This window comes from Solea senegalensis, linkage group LG11 (genome assembly GCF_019176455.1).
Source record: "Solea senegalensis isolate Sse05_10M linkage group LG11, IFAPA_SoseM_1, whole genome shotgun sequence".
In the NCBI taxonomy this organism is placed as follows: domain Eukaryota; kingdom Metazoa; phylum Chordata; class Actinopteri; order Pleuronectiformes; family Soleidae; genus Solea; species Solea senegalensis.
The window spans coordinates 7,308,815-7,324,138 of NC_058031.1; the positions used below are offsets into that span (position 1 = coordinate 7,308,815).

The window sequence follows — 15,324 nt, forward strand, 5'->3', positions numbered from 1 at the left end:
ACAAGTCAGGTCACTTCTTTCACTTCAATGTGATTGGAACCACTGATACAGAGAAATATCAAATATGTATTCGTTTGGACATGTGTCAAAGCTTGAATGAGTCAAAGTGTTTCGACATAAAAACAGATTCTCAGACGTCATGCGACTCAACAGCTGTGGACTGTTTGCCCTTGACCTCAAAGTGTAATCAGACCGAGTGCAAATGCGGACTGTGGTCGAGAGGTGCCAGTCGGGTGGGTGACAATTTCAAAAGAATAGCAGTTAGTCATGGAATCAGATCTCTCTTAATGCTTGAATGGGCCTTTGATGCATCGACTGCGTAATCGCAAAAAAAGACGCCCTTCCAAGTTATAAGTTTTATAAAAAAGATTGAGCAAATCAGTGACAGAGTCCACTCCCTTTCGTCAGAAACTCCAGTCATAGAGGAAACACCATCTGCTCTGCTCAGTCATTGTTAAAGGCGGCGGGAAATAGTGGTGTAATGTCCAAAACACATCACCACTGCTTAGAACACGACTAAAAGCCTCACTCTTGTTGTAGGCGGGAGGATCAGCACTTCATGAGAACAGGGTTAGAAATAACAAAAAAAGATCATCTGACACCTGAGATCTTCTTCACTCAATACATTTGACTTATGTAAAACTGAATGACAGTTTCAGTAGAGAGAGACAGTGAGGGTTATTCAGACTTTGCATCGAATTTGCATACACTGCCTTTTAACAGTACCCAGAAAACGAGTTGTATGTATGTTGGATGTCTGAAAATCGCTCTGTTTTTTAGAGTTTATTTTACAGGAGCTGACCTGGAACTGGAAAGCCATTAATCTGTAAAAATATGTAAAAATACATATTCATGCAGGAGACAACTGGGGAAAACAGAAAGCTGCTGCACTCTGGGAGGAAATCCGTGCGACTAGGAACTGAAATTGAATTAATTATATCTGCCTCTTCTCAGGAAACTATTAAGTGTTAAGTTGAAACATTAACTTTTATTTTACCTGCATAAAACATTTTTTGGTGAATAAGACTGAACACATATAAAGAGCAGGAAAACCTTTGCTGAATGCACCCCGATCTCTGAAAGAGAAGCTTTTAGTGCCAGGTGTTCTTACCTTTGACTTTGAGGTAGTGTCCTCCAAAGCGGTAAGCCTCGAAGTTGAGAGACAGAGGCGTGTTGGACTGATCCAGGAACAGGTCGACCCGGGACAGTTCAATTCCTTTCCTCTCAAACACTGGCCCTAGCACCTCTCTAGAGCAACACAACAGAGAAAACACAATACAGTCAAAAAGAAGAAGCCAATAGATATGTTTCTCATCAAACTCTTGTGATACATCTCCCGTCTTTTTTCACCTCAGCCTTTTCTTTTTCATCGCAGGTACAATTTCTGTGTTTATGTCCACGTTGAGATCAAACTTGAGGCTGAAGCACTCCTTACTGGGGTCCTGCAGGGGAACAGAGGCACAGTTAGTTTACACAGGTGGGGTTGCACCTCTGCTGGCTGAGCCCAGACTTGTGCGGTATGTGTGAGCTCCCAGTAGAGCCACAGGGGGGCTCCTTCTCACTGCACAGCCCGACTCAGACACGAAGCAGCCTGGGAGATAATATCACTGCTGCAGAGGATCACGGTGGCTGCTTTCATATTACACAACCCTCTGTTTGTATCACTCACTGTTTATGAAAATATTTTACAAATAACTGTGAGTGACACAACATGGAAATCTTTTTTATTTGTTTCCTTACATCAGTGTGTCGTCTCCGTGGCTTCTTTTTCACCAACTTCAATCCCCCTGTTTTGCGTTCCCTGCAGGACAGTCACATACATATTATTATATTTCAAAAGACATAAAAGAACTCAAGACACGCAAATCGGTTTGTTATGTAGAAAGAATTGATTAAAATCTCTACCAGGACGAAAACAATTCATGGCAGCGGGGAGACATGAGTATTACAGACGGGAATCAGAAACACATGAACACAAGCATGATATAATCTGAGGGTTACTGACCCACGGTCGTTGCTCCCCTCGTCCTCTTCCTCCAGGTCGGGGGGAGGGCTGGTGCGTGGGGGACAAGAGCGTGTGGACACGTTCCGAGCCAGGATGGAGGCTAAAGGTTAAGAAAACACAACAGTCATTCCTTCTGTTAGATAATACCTACAACAATTTTTAATATCAAGCTTAAAAAGGGTAAAGGGTTGGTTCACACAGATTTCCTCTCTTAACTCTGGTTATAGTTAGACTTTCTCCTGTTTTCGGCCTCCACACGGATACAACAGAAAAGCTAGGGACTTTTTTTGTGGTATTTACATTTTATTCAAAGCGTGTTTTAGGAGTCAGAAATAATGAAGAGACGGATATCTCAAAACTTGAGCAAAATTGTTTTTACACTCTGCCAACCAATCGGAGAGGGACTGGATTGAGAATGATGTCAACATTTCCCAGCTACAGTTATGGATAATAATGACAGAGAACGCGTTACATACAAGGTGATAAGACATGAAAATAATGTCAAGCTGACAGAATAGAATTAAATGAAATGAATTTACTCGGACTAAAATAAACACCAACGGTAATTGAGAAGACATAATGTTAGATTAACAATCATTTGAAAAATAGCATCAGTGACAGTGTAACTATTTTATTATGAACTGGATATCTACACAAATCACAAACTTTTAATGTCCATCAAACATATGGGAGATGAAAGTGTTTCGCCTTATTTAGACACCAATAAAAACTAAACTGTTCCTGATATTTACACAGCGAAAGTCTGTAATGAGGCCGTGGGTATGACATCACTGTCAGAGGAGGGAATACCAAATAGAGACAAAAGGAAAAAGTCTACCTTGAGGTTGTAAGTCAAATCGGGGGTGCCGGTCAAAGTGCATGTTGTCAGTGTTCTCCGAATGGCAGCGCGAGTCACATGACTCACACAGATGAAGGGGGCCTTTGCTATTCAGGTCTTGACAGTCTGGGTGGTGGCAAACCTAGACACAGAAACAAACACAGAGAATGGAAGGAGGGGGGCAAGAGAAAGTCTGATCAACAAAAATATCAAATACACAAGGTCCCCTATTTGAATACAAAAACATGCTTAAAGACAGGGGCCACAGTGAAAAGGGCAATACAGTCCCACACTTGAAATAAACAGCTCCCTGTCTCACTATTGTTTCTGCCACAATTAAATGGCCACAGAGGCTGCCGTGGGCATTCCGGTGGTTTGGTGACTCCCACCGTTCCACCATCTGTCCCCCTTTGCGGAGAGACAACCAATTGACTTGGAGTAAGTTTTTCACCCAGCATGCTGCTCTGGAAACGGCTTATCCTTACATAATCCAAAAATTGTATTCTGAGGTGACAATGAAACTGACCACAGCTCAGCAACTGGGAGACTTCCAGACCAAATGCTTTGGAGATAAGGCGCCAAGTGGCAGAGGGATGCAGGATTAAGGATCTCTCACTGTCTCAGACAGGGATGCACGTGTGCACACGCACAAACACAAACAAATACACACATTACATTTCCATGCACAGTTAAACTGAACTACAGTTGTAGCTCTATTGCGCCATTTAATTGGACTACTGCCCTTGTCTCACTGTACAACAAGCAAGGAATCCATATATTGAATGAAGTGGCGACACACTCTGCTCCCATTTTAGCTTGTTTGTATTAGGTGTTTTCCTGTTGACCTTCTGTGTCACAGACCAAAACAACTTTAGCTGGCAGCTAGTTGGTACCACGTCAAGCACCACTCAGAGTCTGAACTTTAATATATTCAATTATTTGTGCTGGGAGAGAATAAACTCAGTCTCCTACTCAGCCTAAAAAAATCTGGATTTCACCATGTTTTTTTCTTACTGCTATCTTCTTCATCGATGTATGTGCTTGTTCTTTATTTCTGGGTCGAAGCCCAGAATGGGAACCGTGGAACATATGCAGTGCTTAGGCCAAGTTTGGGTCTGATTGAACATATACATGCACTAGTTTTTATCTGCATTATCTGGGTGTGTTAGTCTGATTTTGTGTAAAACACTTTAGTGCAGGCTCAGCCAGACCAACATGTTTACATGTATTCTATTCTTCATGTTTACACTAACTCTCCCCCTCACCTCACCAATGGGGCAGGATCTTTGATATCTCTTTACTCCACCCCGTGTCTCCCCTCGCCATCACCCACACCCGGTTCAGGAAATGGGGACATATGGGGAGATACAATGGAAGTCCCGCTAATGTACTTCCTGTCATTGTTTCCATGTACTCAGGGTGACATAACAGGGGAGTGCAAGCTAAGGAGTCTAGCTTTCATGTAAACACTATAGATAGTTGACATCTGAAAAAATGACATTATACAGGCCTTCCAAAAGCAACTATTGTTGTAGGACACAAATCTTGACGGCTGTGCCCACACAAAACACATTTATGCAAATGGCCCATCTCTGCCCACCACTTATATACTCTAACGTTGTCCTCTGCAGATCGGAGCAGGAGTCTTGGGAAGTCAACTCCACATCCATGCCAGAAGGCACCCAGGACCCCAGTAAATATCCAACTTGTTGCCCCACTATCTTGCTCTACAATGTGCCCCTGTCAAGCCACAGTGCCTCATTAATCTAGTCCTTTCAATGTCTAGCCAGGTATAATCACAGATTTTAAGGAGCAGGTCGCAAGGCCTGACAGATGGGGGGAGGAGAGGAGGGAGGGATAAGGTTAAGGGAGGGTGAGGAGTCCCAGTAAAGATATAAACCCAAGGCAGGAAGAAAAAAAAGGTCCATCCAAAAGCTTTTCAGAAGAACAAAGCCCCCCTAATCTTGCAGCCTAATTGGTGCCTGTGCTCTGTCAAAGCCATCTGACGATCCTGCAGAGATTTAACAGCCTACACTGAGCTCCACCAGCCAGGGTCTTCTCCTATTTCTCCCTCTCGCTCTGTCCTCTCTGCCACCGCCACCACCACCTACTCCTCCCTTCCTGTCATACACCCAGGGTCACTACACCCAAGGCAAGCGGACACCCAACCACAGCGAGAGAAAGAAATGTTTTAAATAGAAAGAGACTGAAGCGAGAAGAGTTACAAATGAGCTTGAAGGCTGAACAGAATAAGATGGCCTTATTTACAGCGGTGGACATGACATAATCTCCACCAAAAAAAAACAAAACACAATGGGGTTAAAGGATCATTCAAGTTTATTACAGCTTGGGCCTTATTTTCATTTTGTCGATTATTCCGTCTTCTTATGATAACACTGCACTTACTAAAATAATTGCTGGGATCTGGGAACATGATGACACCACTACAACAAAATGAACAAGGCAAGAAGTAAGAGCATTTGCACAAGCCTGATAATACCAAAACTATGGCAGTAAGACGCAACTATCCTTTAATTCCACTATAAATCGATTTGTGTAAGTTGTCAGTGGACCACATGAACACAGGCTGCAGGTCCATGTTCTGTGGAGCATTTTAGCATCTTTCAGGTCTTTGTTTTGGTTTTTATTGGCTACAACGGGCAAATCAATATGTGTGTAACCTTATCATCAGCGGGGAATACACACTTTCTGAACAGAGTGGAGCATTTAGCAGCTACAGATCAAGAAAGTTGACATTGTCTCAGTCATATAGAGCAACCCGCTTGAAAGTAATAAATATTTTTACTTTTGCAACCCCCATGTGGGTAAGACCCCAAGGTTGAGAAACACTGCAGGAAGATTAGAGGAAAGTTATAGCAATTCCTCCTGATGAGGATGTGAATTTCATGCAAATCTATGCAGCAGCTGGGATATTTCATTCTGGGCCACAGTGGTAGAAAAATGGACGGACAGACCAGCTAAAGAACTGACTTAATCTCATCAGCCAAAAAAAAAAACCTGAAATAAGTTTACAGGCAGGTCTTCCTCATTCTTTCAGCCAGAGTCAGAGTCAGATCCAGTTTATTCTTGTGCTAAATGTGTGGTAACTATCATTAATAAGCACAGTGGGAAGAGAAAACATTTCTCAATCGATGATGTTCAACACAGGATTTAGGTGTCTGCCCTGTGACTGACTCACTGACCTCAGCTTGCACAGGCAGCTTCCTGCGAGAACCACACAAGTCGGAGAATTCTGCAATAACATCACCCACTGAAGTCAACGACAATGCATGCACACACATTTTCGCGTAGCAGAGTTAAAAGTCCCATCACACACAGGTGGCATGTTCTCTATGAGGTGCGGAGACAGTCGGACAGGCCAGAGAATTGTGAGTAAACCAGCTGCCATATTAAGACAATAGTACAGATGGGCAGGCCTCCTTACTACCAAGTTGGGGTGTTCACAGTCCTGCTGTAAGTTAAGAAAATATCGGACACTTAACAAGAGCAACAAGTGCAGTGTAGGATGACGGAAAAGTTCTGTGGGTGGACAAAAACATGCAAAACGGAAAAATAAAAGTTAGAAGAGCCTAATAGCCATTTTGTGATATCTTAATCTGGATCAGTTTACCCCAACCAGAGGAGGCCGTATGTAAATGTAGCTGGCTGCAGAAGAGGCGACATTGTGGGACAGCTGATGGAAAGACATGTATGTCTCACACTATGAATTTATGAATTTGCAAGACAACATGTGTCATGTGAGTGTGTGCCGCATGTGTCCTCCCCACATGCCTCCTTGCAGATCTGCCTGGATTAGTGGTGAGGTTGTGGGGAGCATGAGTCAGTGTAGATGAAACACTGCATGCATGCCTGCTTTTGCGTACACACACACACACACACACACACACACACACACACACACACACACACACACACACACACACACACACACACACACACACACACACACACAGCTGAGAACACACACTGGCCCCACAGTGGCCCTCGTCTCAGCTTAGCACATCCAAAGCCACGTGGCACCTGCTTATAACCCCTTGCTTCCACACACACACAAATACTAATCACGCCACACTCACATACACACTACTTACATTACTTGCAAACAAAGACATGCCCAGTCCAAGGCTGTATCATCAAACATTACACCAGTCTCGCAGCTGTAATAAAGCCGTTCTTGTTTGAAATAAGATGACTGAAGTCCTCCAAGGTAAAGCAGGATTATTATCTTAACACTTAATTCCTCGAACACTAGCACGCAACACATGAAGGCTATACCAATGCAATTTACAGCACATACTGTACCCATCATCATACACTGAGAGTCTGATCACATCTATCCTGTAAACAGCACAAGAAAGACTCCAGAAAGCTGATGCTGAAGATATTGAACCATAGCAGTTATATAAAGTTAAGATCTGATTGTTTTAAATCTGATTTTTAGGATGGAATTTGTGGGAGTAATTTTCTCACCATGATCACAATTTTAGCTGCAAAAGCAGATTTTAAATGAGGTTTGTCATCTTGCCACATCCTCACAAGCTGGGAAATCTGTAGCTGATCACTCATTGTGTAAGAAATTTCTAAATTTACAGAGCCGACTCAATGTGATACAAGACACATCCATCACCAGTGTGCTATCAGATTTGAACAGTGAGAGGAACTGCTGACTAATGTTCTTCTTGGTTTTGCACAAGCCAGAAATACACAGGTTAAAAACTTCCTGACAGTTTACAACCTGACAGATTTCCCCTCTCTGACCTCACTTAGCCTGCCCCTCCTGAACAGTGTGTCCTGCCAAAGCACACCTAGGATTTACATAATAGCATGCATCACCATGCACACATGAGTACTTGCATCAGGTCGGGGAGTGAAAAAGTGGGTATGTTAGCCTCAGGCTATGGTTTGTCTCACAATGCATCTTCTGAGAGACAACAGGGTTTCACTTCTTGTGTAAAAGGTGACTGGGTCAAAGTAAGACACAGCAGTATCTTCATCACACTCTTTATCACATTAGGTTCAAGTGTATATAGCTAAAACTGTAAATAACAATGGTGTTTGACTATTTTTCACCACAGCTCTAAATGCAAAATCTACTTGGCTATATGTTATATTAATTACTACAAAAGTGTCCAAATTAACGTGGCACAGTCTGTGGAAGAAAGTTTATCAGAATTGTGCAAGGCACCACACTTAAAAACAGACCAGCTGCACAAAGGGGAGATTTACTTTTTAAAGGAAGTGATTTCAAACATCTTATGTTAGTTCCACAAGAGAAAAGTCTAAAATGATAAGGAGTAAGTGGTTGGTTTGGCAGATACACGACTGCACAACCTCCATAAACAGCAGTGGACATCCATTTCCCTGTACTTGCTGATGTGAACCATGCAGGACTGTCTTTACTCCGCAGCACATTATCCAACAAATGCAAACAGCATCATTTTACTCAAGTCTTACTCAATATTAATTAGTTGTAGTTGATCTAATCTGCTACAAGACAATGCCAGCAGCCAGCAATGGCTAAACAATAGACCAGTAATGTTTTCTAATTTGAGAATACAGATCAATCAATTTATTTTGCCAACTGATGTAAACAGATTCAAAATGAACCCAGTAAACACAATCTAAACCTAAAGGTGAATAAATCAGAGACAAGATGGGGCAAGAAGGTGTGACTAATTACAGATGACAAATAACATGTAGGGCCAATCAGACTGTAAATATGTCTGTGTCAAGAGGTGGGGTGTTTGGTTCAGGAGGTGAAGGTTAAGTTACAACACTTTGAGAGGTTTTACTGCATCAAACAGAAAAACATGCTGGAAAATAATACATTTCCTTGTTTTATTGAAACACTGAGGCTGGAGTTCTCCCATATATTTATCTACGACAACATATGTTCATGGTCATGGTAGAGCACAAACCCATGGAGTAAACTTAATGCCCTGTCATTGTTCCAAGAGGAACACACACACACACACACACAAACACACACACACACACAATCCTAATAGAGACGTCATTGACTTGAACATGAAATCGAAGCAAACCTGAATCTGCACAATACACAGCGGCTCATCTAATGCAAATGTTTGGTTATGTTAATGACACTAACGTATTGTCTAGGCCAACCATCTGTCTGGACAATGAGAGGTTCCACTGTTCTTCAGCCTTTGTTGAGACTGTGGGCGACATCCAGATAGAGTATGTTTAATCACGCGGACGAATGTTAATGCTTACTATCACTCCACTCCCACAGAAAAGACTGCTTTGAGGTCCTGTTCCAACATGCAAGTCCTCACTGACTTGGCAAGTGGACGAGATTCTCCTCAGCAGTAAGTTATGTTTGCATTAACACAAGTCCTCATCACTCATAAGAGGCCGGAAAACTCGGCTCGTGGGAGCAGCAACAATCAATTCAACAACCGCTGGATTTACCTTGTATTTCTTTCAAACCACTACCACCCACAACCACCATCCCTGGCCTACACACACACACAAAATACTCAAATGCATCCCAACACACCTATTCATGCAAATGACTGGTTAGCACTAGACGAGGCAGAATCATGCACAGTCTTGTTCAAATAGTATGACTGCAGAGAAGTCAGTCAAACACTCAGACAGTCTTTGGCCAGAGCAACTCGTACTGTCTGCAACACAAATCAAGAAGAAAACCCAAATGTCAGACGCAAATACGTGTCATCATTGGGTCATAGTCTATGACTGAAGGAAAGAAAGCCACTGTCTGGTTTTCACAGTCAAATAATCTAACGCACTGACTTTTGATCTATTGCTTGACTGTAGACACTGACTCAGGATTAAGCTGTTCACCTTTAAATCAAAAGCTAATGATTTTCCAGCTGATCCTACCAAAAAAATCTGAATTTCATTTAATTATTATAAATTTAAGGACAAGGCTATTTTGTTAACAGTGTTTCCAAAATAACATTTCACAATTCCTTATATCCAAAATATGGCAGTCTTAAGGATTACTATGATTAGCAGACAGACACCGATGTAGGTCAAGGTCTGCTTCATATTACTTTTCACTACCTATTTCTTGCAAGACTGTTTGAGTGTCCTTGTGGGAAAAAGAGCACATGACCCCACAGGGCCTCCCCATGTTTGCTGAAGAGGAGCCTGCTTTCTTAAACATTATGCAGAGTTGCAATTAGCTGTGGCCCAGGAGGTGAAATCTAAAAAAGAGTCAGTGCCCAGTAAGGCTGGAGAGATCAAAGCGGGAGCCTGGGCAGGCCTCACCCAGGTCTGATTTATTTTTCAATAAATAAACGATACATCCATCTGTTGAGGAGTGGCATGGGAGAGTGCTGCTACCGCTCATTTGCTTTCTTCTGCCGCCATCTGTCCTCTGGCCGGGCAAGAGGTGGAGGAGGAGGAGAGCCAGGGCCTGGCTCTTTTTCTGCAGCCCTTATGCAACAAGACTGCCTGTCTGTCTGCATGTCTGTTCCCTATTAACAGACGCTCCCTCATTCTGGTACAGTGCAGCACTGATGCCTTGCACACATATGGATCCACTCAAACAGAGGCACTTGCCTTTTCATCCTCTTTCGAGAAAAGTGTGTGTGTGCATTTCCCAAACATGTTTATAATTATGTTCATACAAAGGACTAACAGAATATTAACTGTATGATGAGGAAAATTGTTTTTACAAGGAATGAAGAGTTTCAATATACAGTTAAGTATCTCTAGCACACAAGCACTAACAGGACATCGATTTATTGAGTGAAGTGTGTCAACCTCCGCTACACTAGGTGGTGATATGTCTGCTTTCAGCCTGTCCGTATTAAGCGTTTGACTTAGTACATCAGAGACAACAACTTTAGTTCTCAGCTAGTTGTTAGCATGTCAAAAGCCATTCTGTTTCCTTCTACCATTCATTAAACTTAAAAATATTTAATTTTGGTACATTTATGGTACGTTTATGACAGAGCATAAATGTGTTGTCCTCATCAGTCCAAAATCTGTTCTGCTCTGGAAAGTGCCATTGTTTTCCTATTTTTTCTGGGTCAAATGGAGCATGTGAAGAGCGCCCAGGCCAGATTGAGTGTGAATGAATGTAAACAAGCAGTAATTTGACTCTCAACTGCATTACCTGGGTGGGTTAGTCTGAGTTTCAGAAATTTGATTCAGTTCAATTTCAGTTGCATTAACTTTTAAGTTTTAGGTTCATGAACATTGACTATCTATAATGAATATTCTGTCCTGGCATCACATTGTTTTCATACTAACAATAGAAAACTGGTACCTATACCTATAAACTGGTTGGATGTATACTTAATTCTCTATACATAATATGTTTTACTAACACAAGAGAAAAGTGTCCAAGGACAAGTAGAGTAAGTTGTAAGCTAGTTAACATGTTCAGCTTTGGTTACAACTTCAGTACAATTACAACCATTCTTTTCATTTCTTGTTGTGTTTTGGTGAGGTGAATAAAAAAAGACCACTGCTGTAAAGCAAATAGACCAAACAATCTCCAAATACAAGCTGAGGATGATGACATCGGCAGCAAATTCAAACGCAAGAAAGAGGTGGGAATACGACAGAAAAGTAGTGTATTGGTGGTAGGTGTATTGGTGGTAGGTGGTGTTTTGAGATTTTCCCATGATAAAAACAACTTTAGTGGATTCTCCTGAACTCATTTTCATGTGAACGGCCCCCACTAAGTGTGCTGCTGGAATTAGTCTGTGAATTATGAGGGATGGTAAATAATAACACTACTTTAATTTAATTTTCAAATAAGTCTACATGATCAACCAGATGTTTCTACTACTGAGAGGAATTGTGGTCAGAAATCTGAGTTGTGACAAACAAGAAATACTCCAATAAAATATAGGCTATGAAGATGTAGTTGTTTACACTCCATCGAGAAGCAATATAAAATATAACACCCACTATCTGTGTCAGTTTGTGTGACTCATTTACTTGTTTAATAGTATTTGTGTACAAACAGACGTCAGGCTGTGAAATTGTCACTGCATTTCATAAAGTCACCCTCCTCCGCACACTGACACACGAGAGAAGAGGAGTGGTTTTTCCCAGATTTCACATGAAGGACATTTATGAGAATAAGCCATGTTTTGCATTTACTAGAAAACACTAGTTGTGTAGATGGATCACAGGGAAAGGTGACAGGTCCTCCCCTCCCATTGGACCTCCCAGGGTGAATGAGATATTTATGATTGCTTTGTGTTGTGATGTGTTGTTTTTAGTGGATTAAAATTTCATCATGAATCTTTTCTGGTCTGCCTTTCTGCCTCACTTTTTTAATCAGTACTGAGCCCTTCCACTTTCAAACAAGAAAACTGAAAATATCATTTCAAACAGAGGTTCTGGCCCTGCCCCCTTGATCCAAACCAGTGTGTATTCCACACATGTAGACAGCAACATTTTCATTTCCTCTGCTTATGATAAATGTACCATTTATCTGTGTGTTAATATAACTGTCCAGTGAATGTATGTCCTCAGGGGGCATCTCCATTATCCCTTTTCCCTGCTGCTATCCCATCCGACACAGTCCCATACAAACAACGCAAAGGTGAAATCAGACACTGGCCAAAGGTCGATCTGACAGCGCACAGAAACTACAGGTTTGAGTATTTGCCACAAAGTAACAGACGCCGGAACAACCAAGCTCACAGGAAAGACTTCTTTTTTGTGAAATAGACTATGCATTCCATTGAAAAGTTTCAACATGCAGCAAAGTTTTCCCAAGAAAATATTACCTCCTCATTTTTCACAACAAATTTTACCACTGGAAAAGTACTGAATCAATCCCTAAATCGAACAGCAAATTATTTTGTAGAAAAGTGTTAATTTTCTAGCAGATTTAAATTTGTCTTTATTTACTATTGTTTAGGTCTCTACTGCAGGTGACTGACCTCAACCCCTGCAGCACAGTCCAATATTTATATGGCATACAACACAGGCCACTGTCACAGTGCTGTCACAGAGGGAAAACAACAAACTCAAGTTGCCTCTGAAGGAAAAAAAACACCACTCAATCCTCTTAAACATAAAGAACTAAACACATCCAGGCAGGGTGATCAGCACCACTGCACGGGAAAAGCAACACTCACCAGCAGCTGGTCTCTCCCACTCTGCTCTGTCAAGTGTACTGACTGCTGTCTCAGGCAACATTGGCTGGACTATGACGCAACCAGCCTTCCTAACCATAGCTCTGGGGCAGGAGAAGGAGAGATAGACAGGAAGGCAGTGAACAACACCAAAAAAGGAGGAAGAGAGAGGAAAAAAGAGAACTGGGTTCCCAAAGTTAAAATTGGACTTCCAGCGAATGTTGAATTACATAGCTCAAAATACAACAAATAAATTGAATATTTGTGAACCACTTACAAATACGTGTAAGTTAAACTGAAGGGAACAAGCCCTAGTAGGTGCCAGGGGCACACTGCTCTGTTAATATGAGAAGCAGATGTGAAATATGCAGACACAGGAGGAAAATCAGACTTAAAGTGTTGGTCCACACAGATGTGGATGTAAAAAAAAATCTTTCTTAGAAAACAAAACTAATCAATGATGATTTGTCCCTAATCTACCTCTAAATGTGTTGTTTTGAGCTGTACTGATACATCAGAAACAATCTGCAAGTATTTTGATTTTTAATCATTTGTCAAGAAAATGTACCAAATATTTGACAGTTTATTGATTTTTTTTATTCTATAATTTAACTAAATTCAATATCTTTTGGGTTTTGGACTGTAACAATACATAATGACAAGACACTACATTATTATTATTAGCCATTGTCATGTTTCACTGTCCTGGTTCAGATTGTTAGTTCCAGTGTACTTCCATTGCTTTTAGAGAATGAATAAATGTATCCATACATGCAAACACACACTCGCAGCACATCCCATATTCATACATCAAAGTGACTCCATGTCAATTCGATCCGCACATTGTTTACCTACCATAGAAACTCCACTTCCCAAGAAAGGCAACCGCTGTGAATTTCAGTAGCAGAACCAATCAATAGTTCCAAGGTCCAGTAGACGGCAGGTGGTTAGAGATTGAGTCCTGGTCTGTGTGTGTACTGGTGTTTCTAAAACAGTCCCAAAGCCTCAAGTTGAAAATACCGGACAGAGTTAATCTGACAGACGATGAGATGGAATGAACACGACAGGGGCTGAGAGCGGCTCACTCTGTTTACTACAAGAAAGGCACACGCATAGAAAAAAAAAGATCAACCCCGCCTATCTTCTCATTCACCCCCACGAACTCACACACATCCTGGCTGACTCATGTAAACTCCCACTGAAACTGATCTGCTCTCTAGTGGGAATTACCAAAGTTTTCCATGTGACAAACATTGATCCCGCTCAAATTCAGGAGGCAATTGCTGGATTTTCTTGATCTCATGTAAACTGTCCAGCTTCACTACGTTCTTCATGGCATCTGACCATGTAGCTACAAGGGTCAAACAATGAGGGAGTTCAGCTGGGTCTGAAATCTGTTCCAATAGAGCACACATGCACAAATGCACCAAGTTATGGTAAGACACTTAGTGTTTACCTCCTGTTAACTAGTTAGTATGGATTCTGAAATCAAAACAAAAAAATAATTAATGACAAAATCTTCTACGGACCCTACACAGACAAACACAAGCACATATATAATTTGAGTCTGTGCTTTGGTCAACAGAAACTCAAAATGTATGTGTGATTGCCAGTTGGTGAAAAGTCAACGAAGAAACCTCTGATCATACTCGTTATAATCGCTCTCTGCAGTGCCCACATTTTTATATATTTGACATTTCTCAAGTCCTGCTCCTGTACCCCTTGAAGCCAGCTATTCTGAAATCAGAGATAAATCAATGATTGCTATAGTAGTTGGTCAGTTGATTGTGATGTCATGTAAGGGAAAGTATACTGTTGAGTAGGGCGCGTGTGTGTGTGTGTGCGTGTGTGTAGTGTAAGAGCTTGTATGATTCATTACAGTCTGCTGTGCTGACCACAAACAGTCAGCTCTCTGTTCTTTTGTCATCCGGGTTAATCCAAGATGAACTGTGTTTAAATCCCACTCAATTAACCAGTTCACAAAAGCAGTTGAGACTCCTGAGGGCCACGTGTTGGGAATAAGGGAAGGGGGAGATGAGTGAACCTGGTAAAGTAGTGGATAGGTCTTGGGGCAGGTTCACATGTCCTTTGTGTCAGTGGAGAGTCACTTCTGTGTACAAGCCTGAGGTTCCACAATTCACTATAATCAAACATTCAATCAATCAGAGTTGTGTATATCTGGGTACTAGCAGACATTCTCATATAACCTCAAGCAAGTTTCAATGGTTACCATCTTTCTTTGAAAAAATAGTGTGCCACCAACTGGACTGGAAAGTGCTAAAGAAAGCAGTTGCAGTATGTGTTTACGGTCAATGTGGAGTGCTCAAGTGTGTTCCTCTACATAGAGTCTGTGCCGTCCAACACAA

General features: G+C 41.6%; 1 protein-coding gene across 4 annotated transcripts in view; it reads right to left on the bottom strand.

Annotated features, from left to right (window-relative positions):
* The window catches only part of plekhg5b (pleckstrin homology domain containing, family G (with RhoGef domain) member 5b), a 63,125-nt gene that overhangs the window by 19,615 nt on the left and 28,186 nt on the right, over positions 1-15,324 (bottom strand). For 2 of the 4 annotated variants that reach the window (XM_044038635.1, XM_044038634.1), the window contains 5 exons: positions 2,844-2,985; positions 2,006-2,105; positions 1,741-1,801; positions 1,351-1,442; positions 1,112-1,248 (listed from right to left, as the gene is read on the bottom strand). In XM_044038635.1, the coding sequence (XP_043894570.1) occupies positions 1,112-1,248; positions 1,351-1,442; positions 1,741-1,801; positions 2,006-2,105; positions 2,844-2,985 (532 nt within the window). Of the gene's footprint in view, positions 1-1,111; positions 1,249-1,350; positions 1,443-1,740; positions 1,802-2,005; positions 2,106-2,843; positions 2,986-12,961; positions 13,006-13,813; positions 14,016-15,324 lie in introns of those variants that run through there. The other 2 variants (XM_044038636.1, XM_044038637.1) reach the window with 2 other exon arrangements.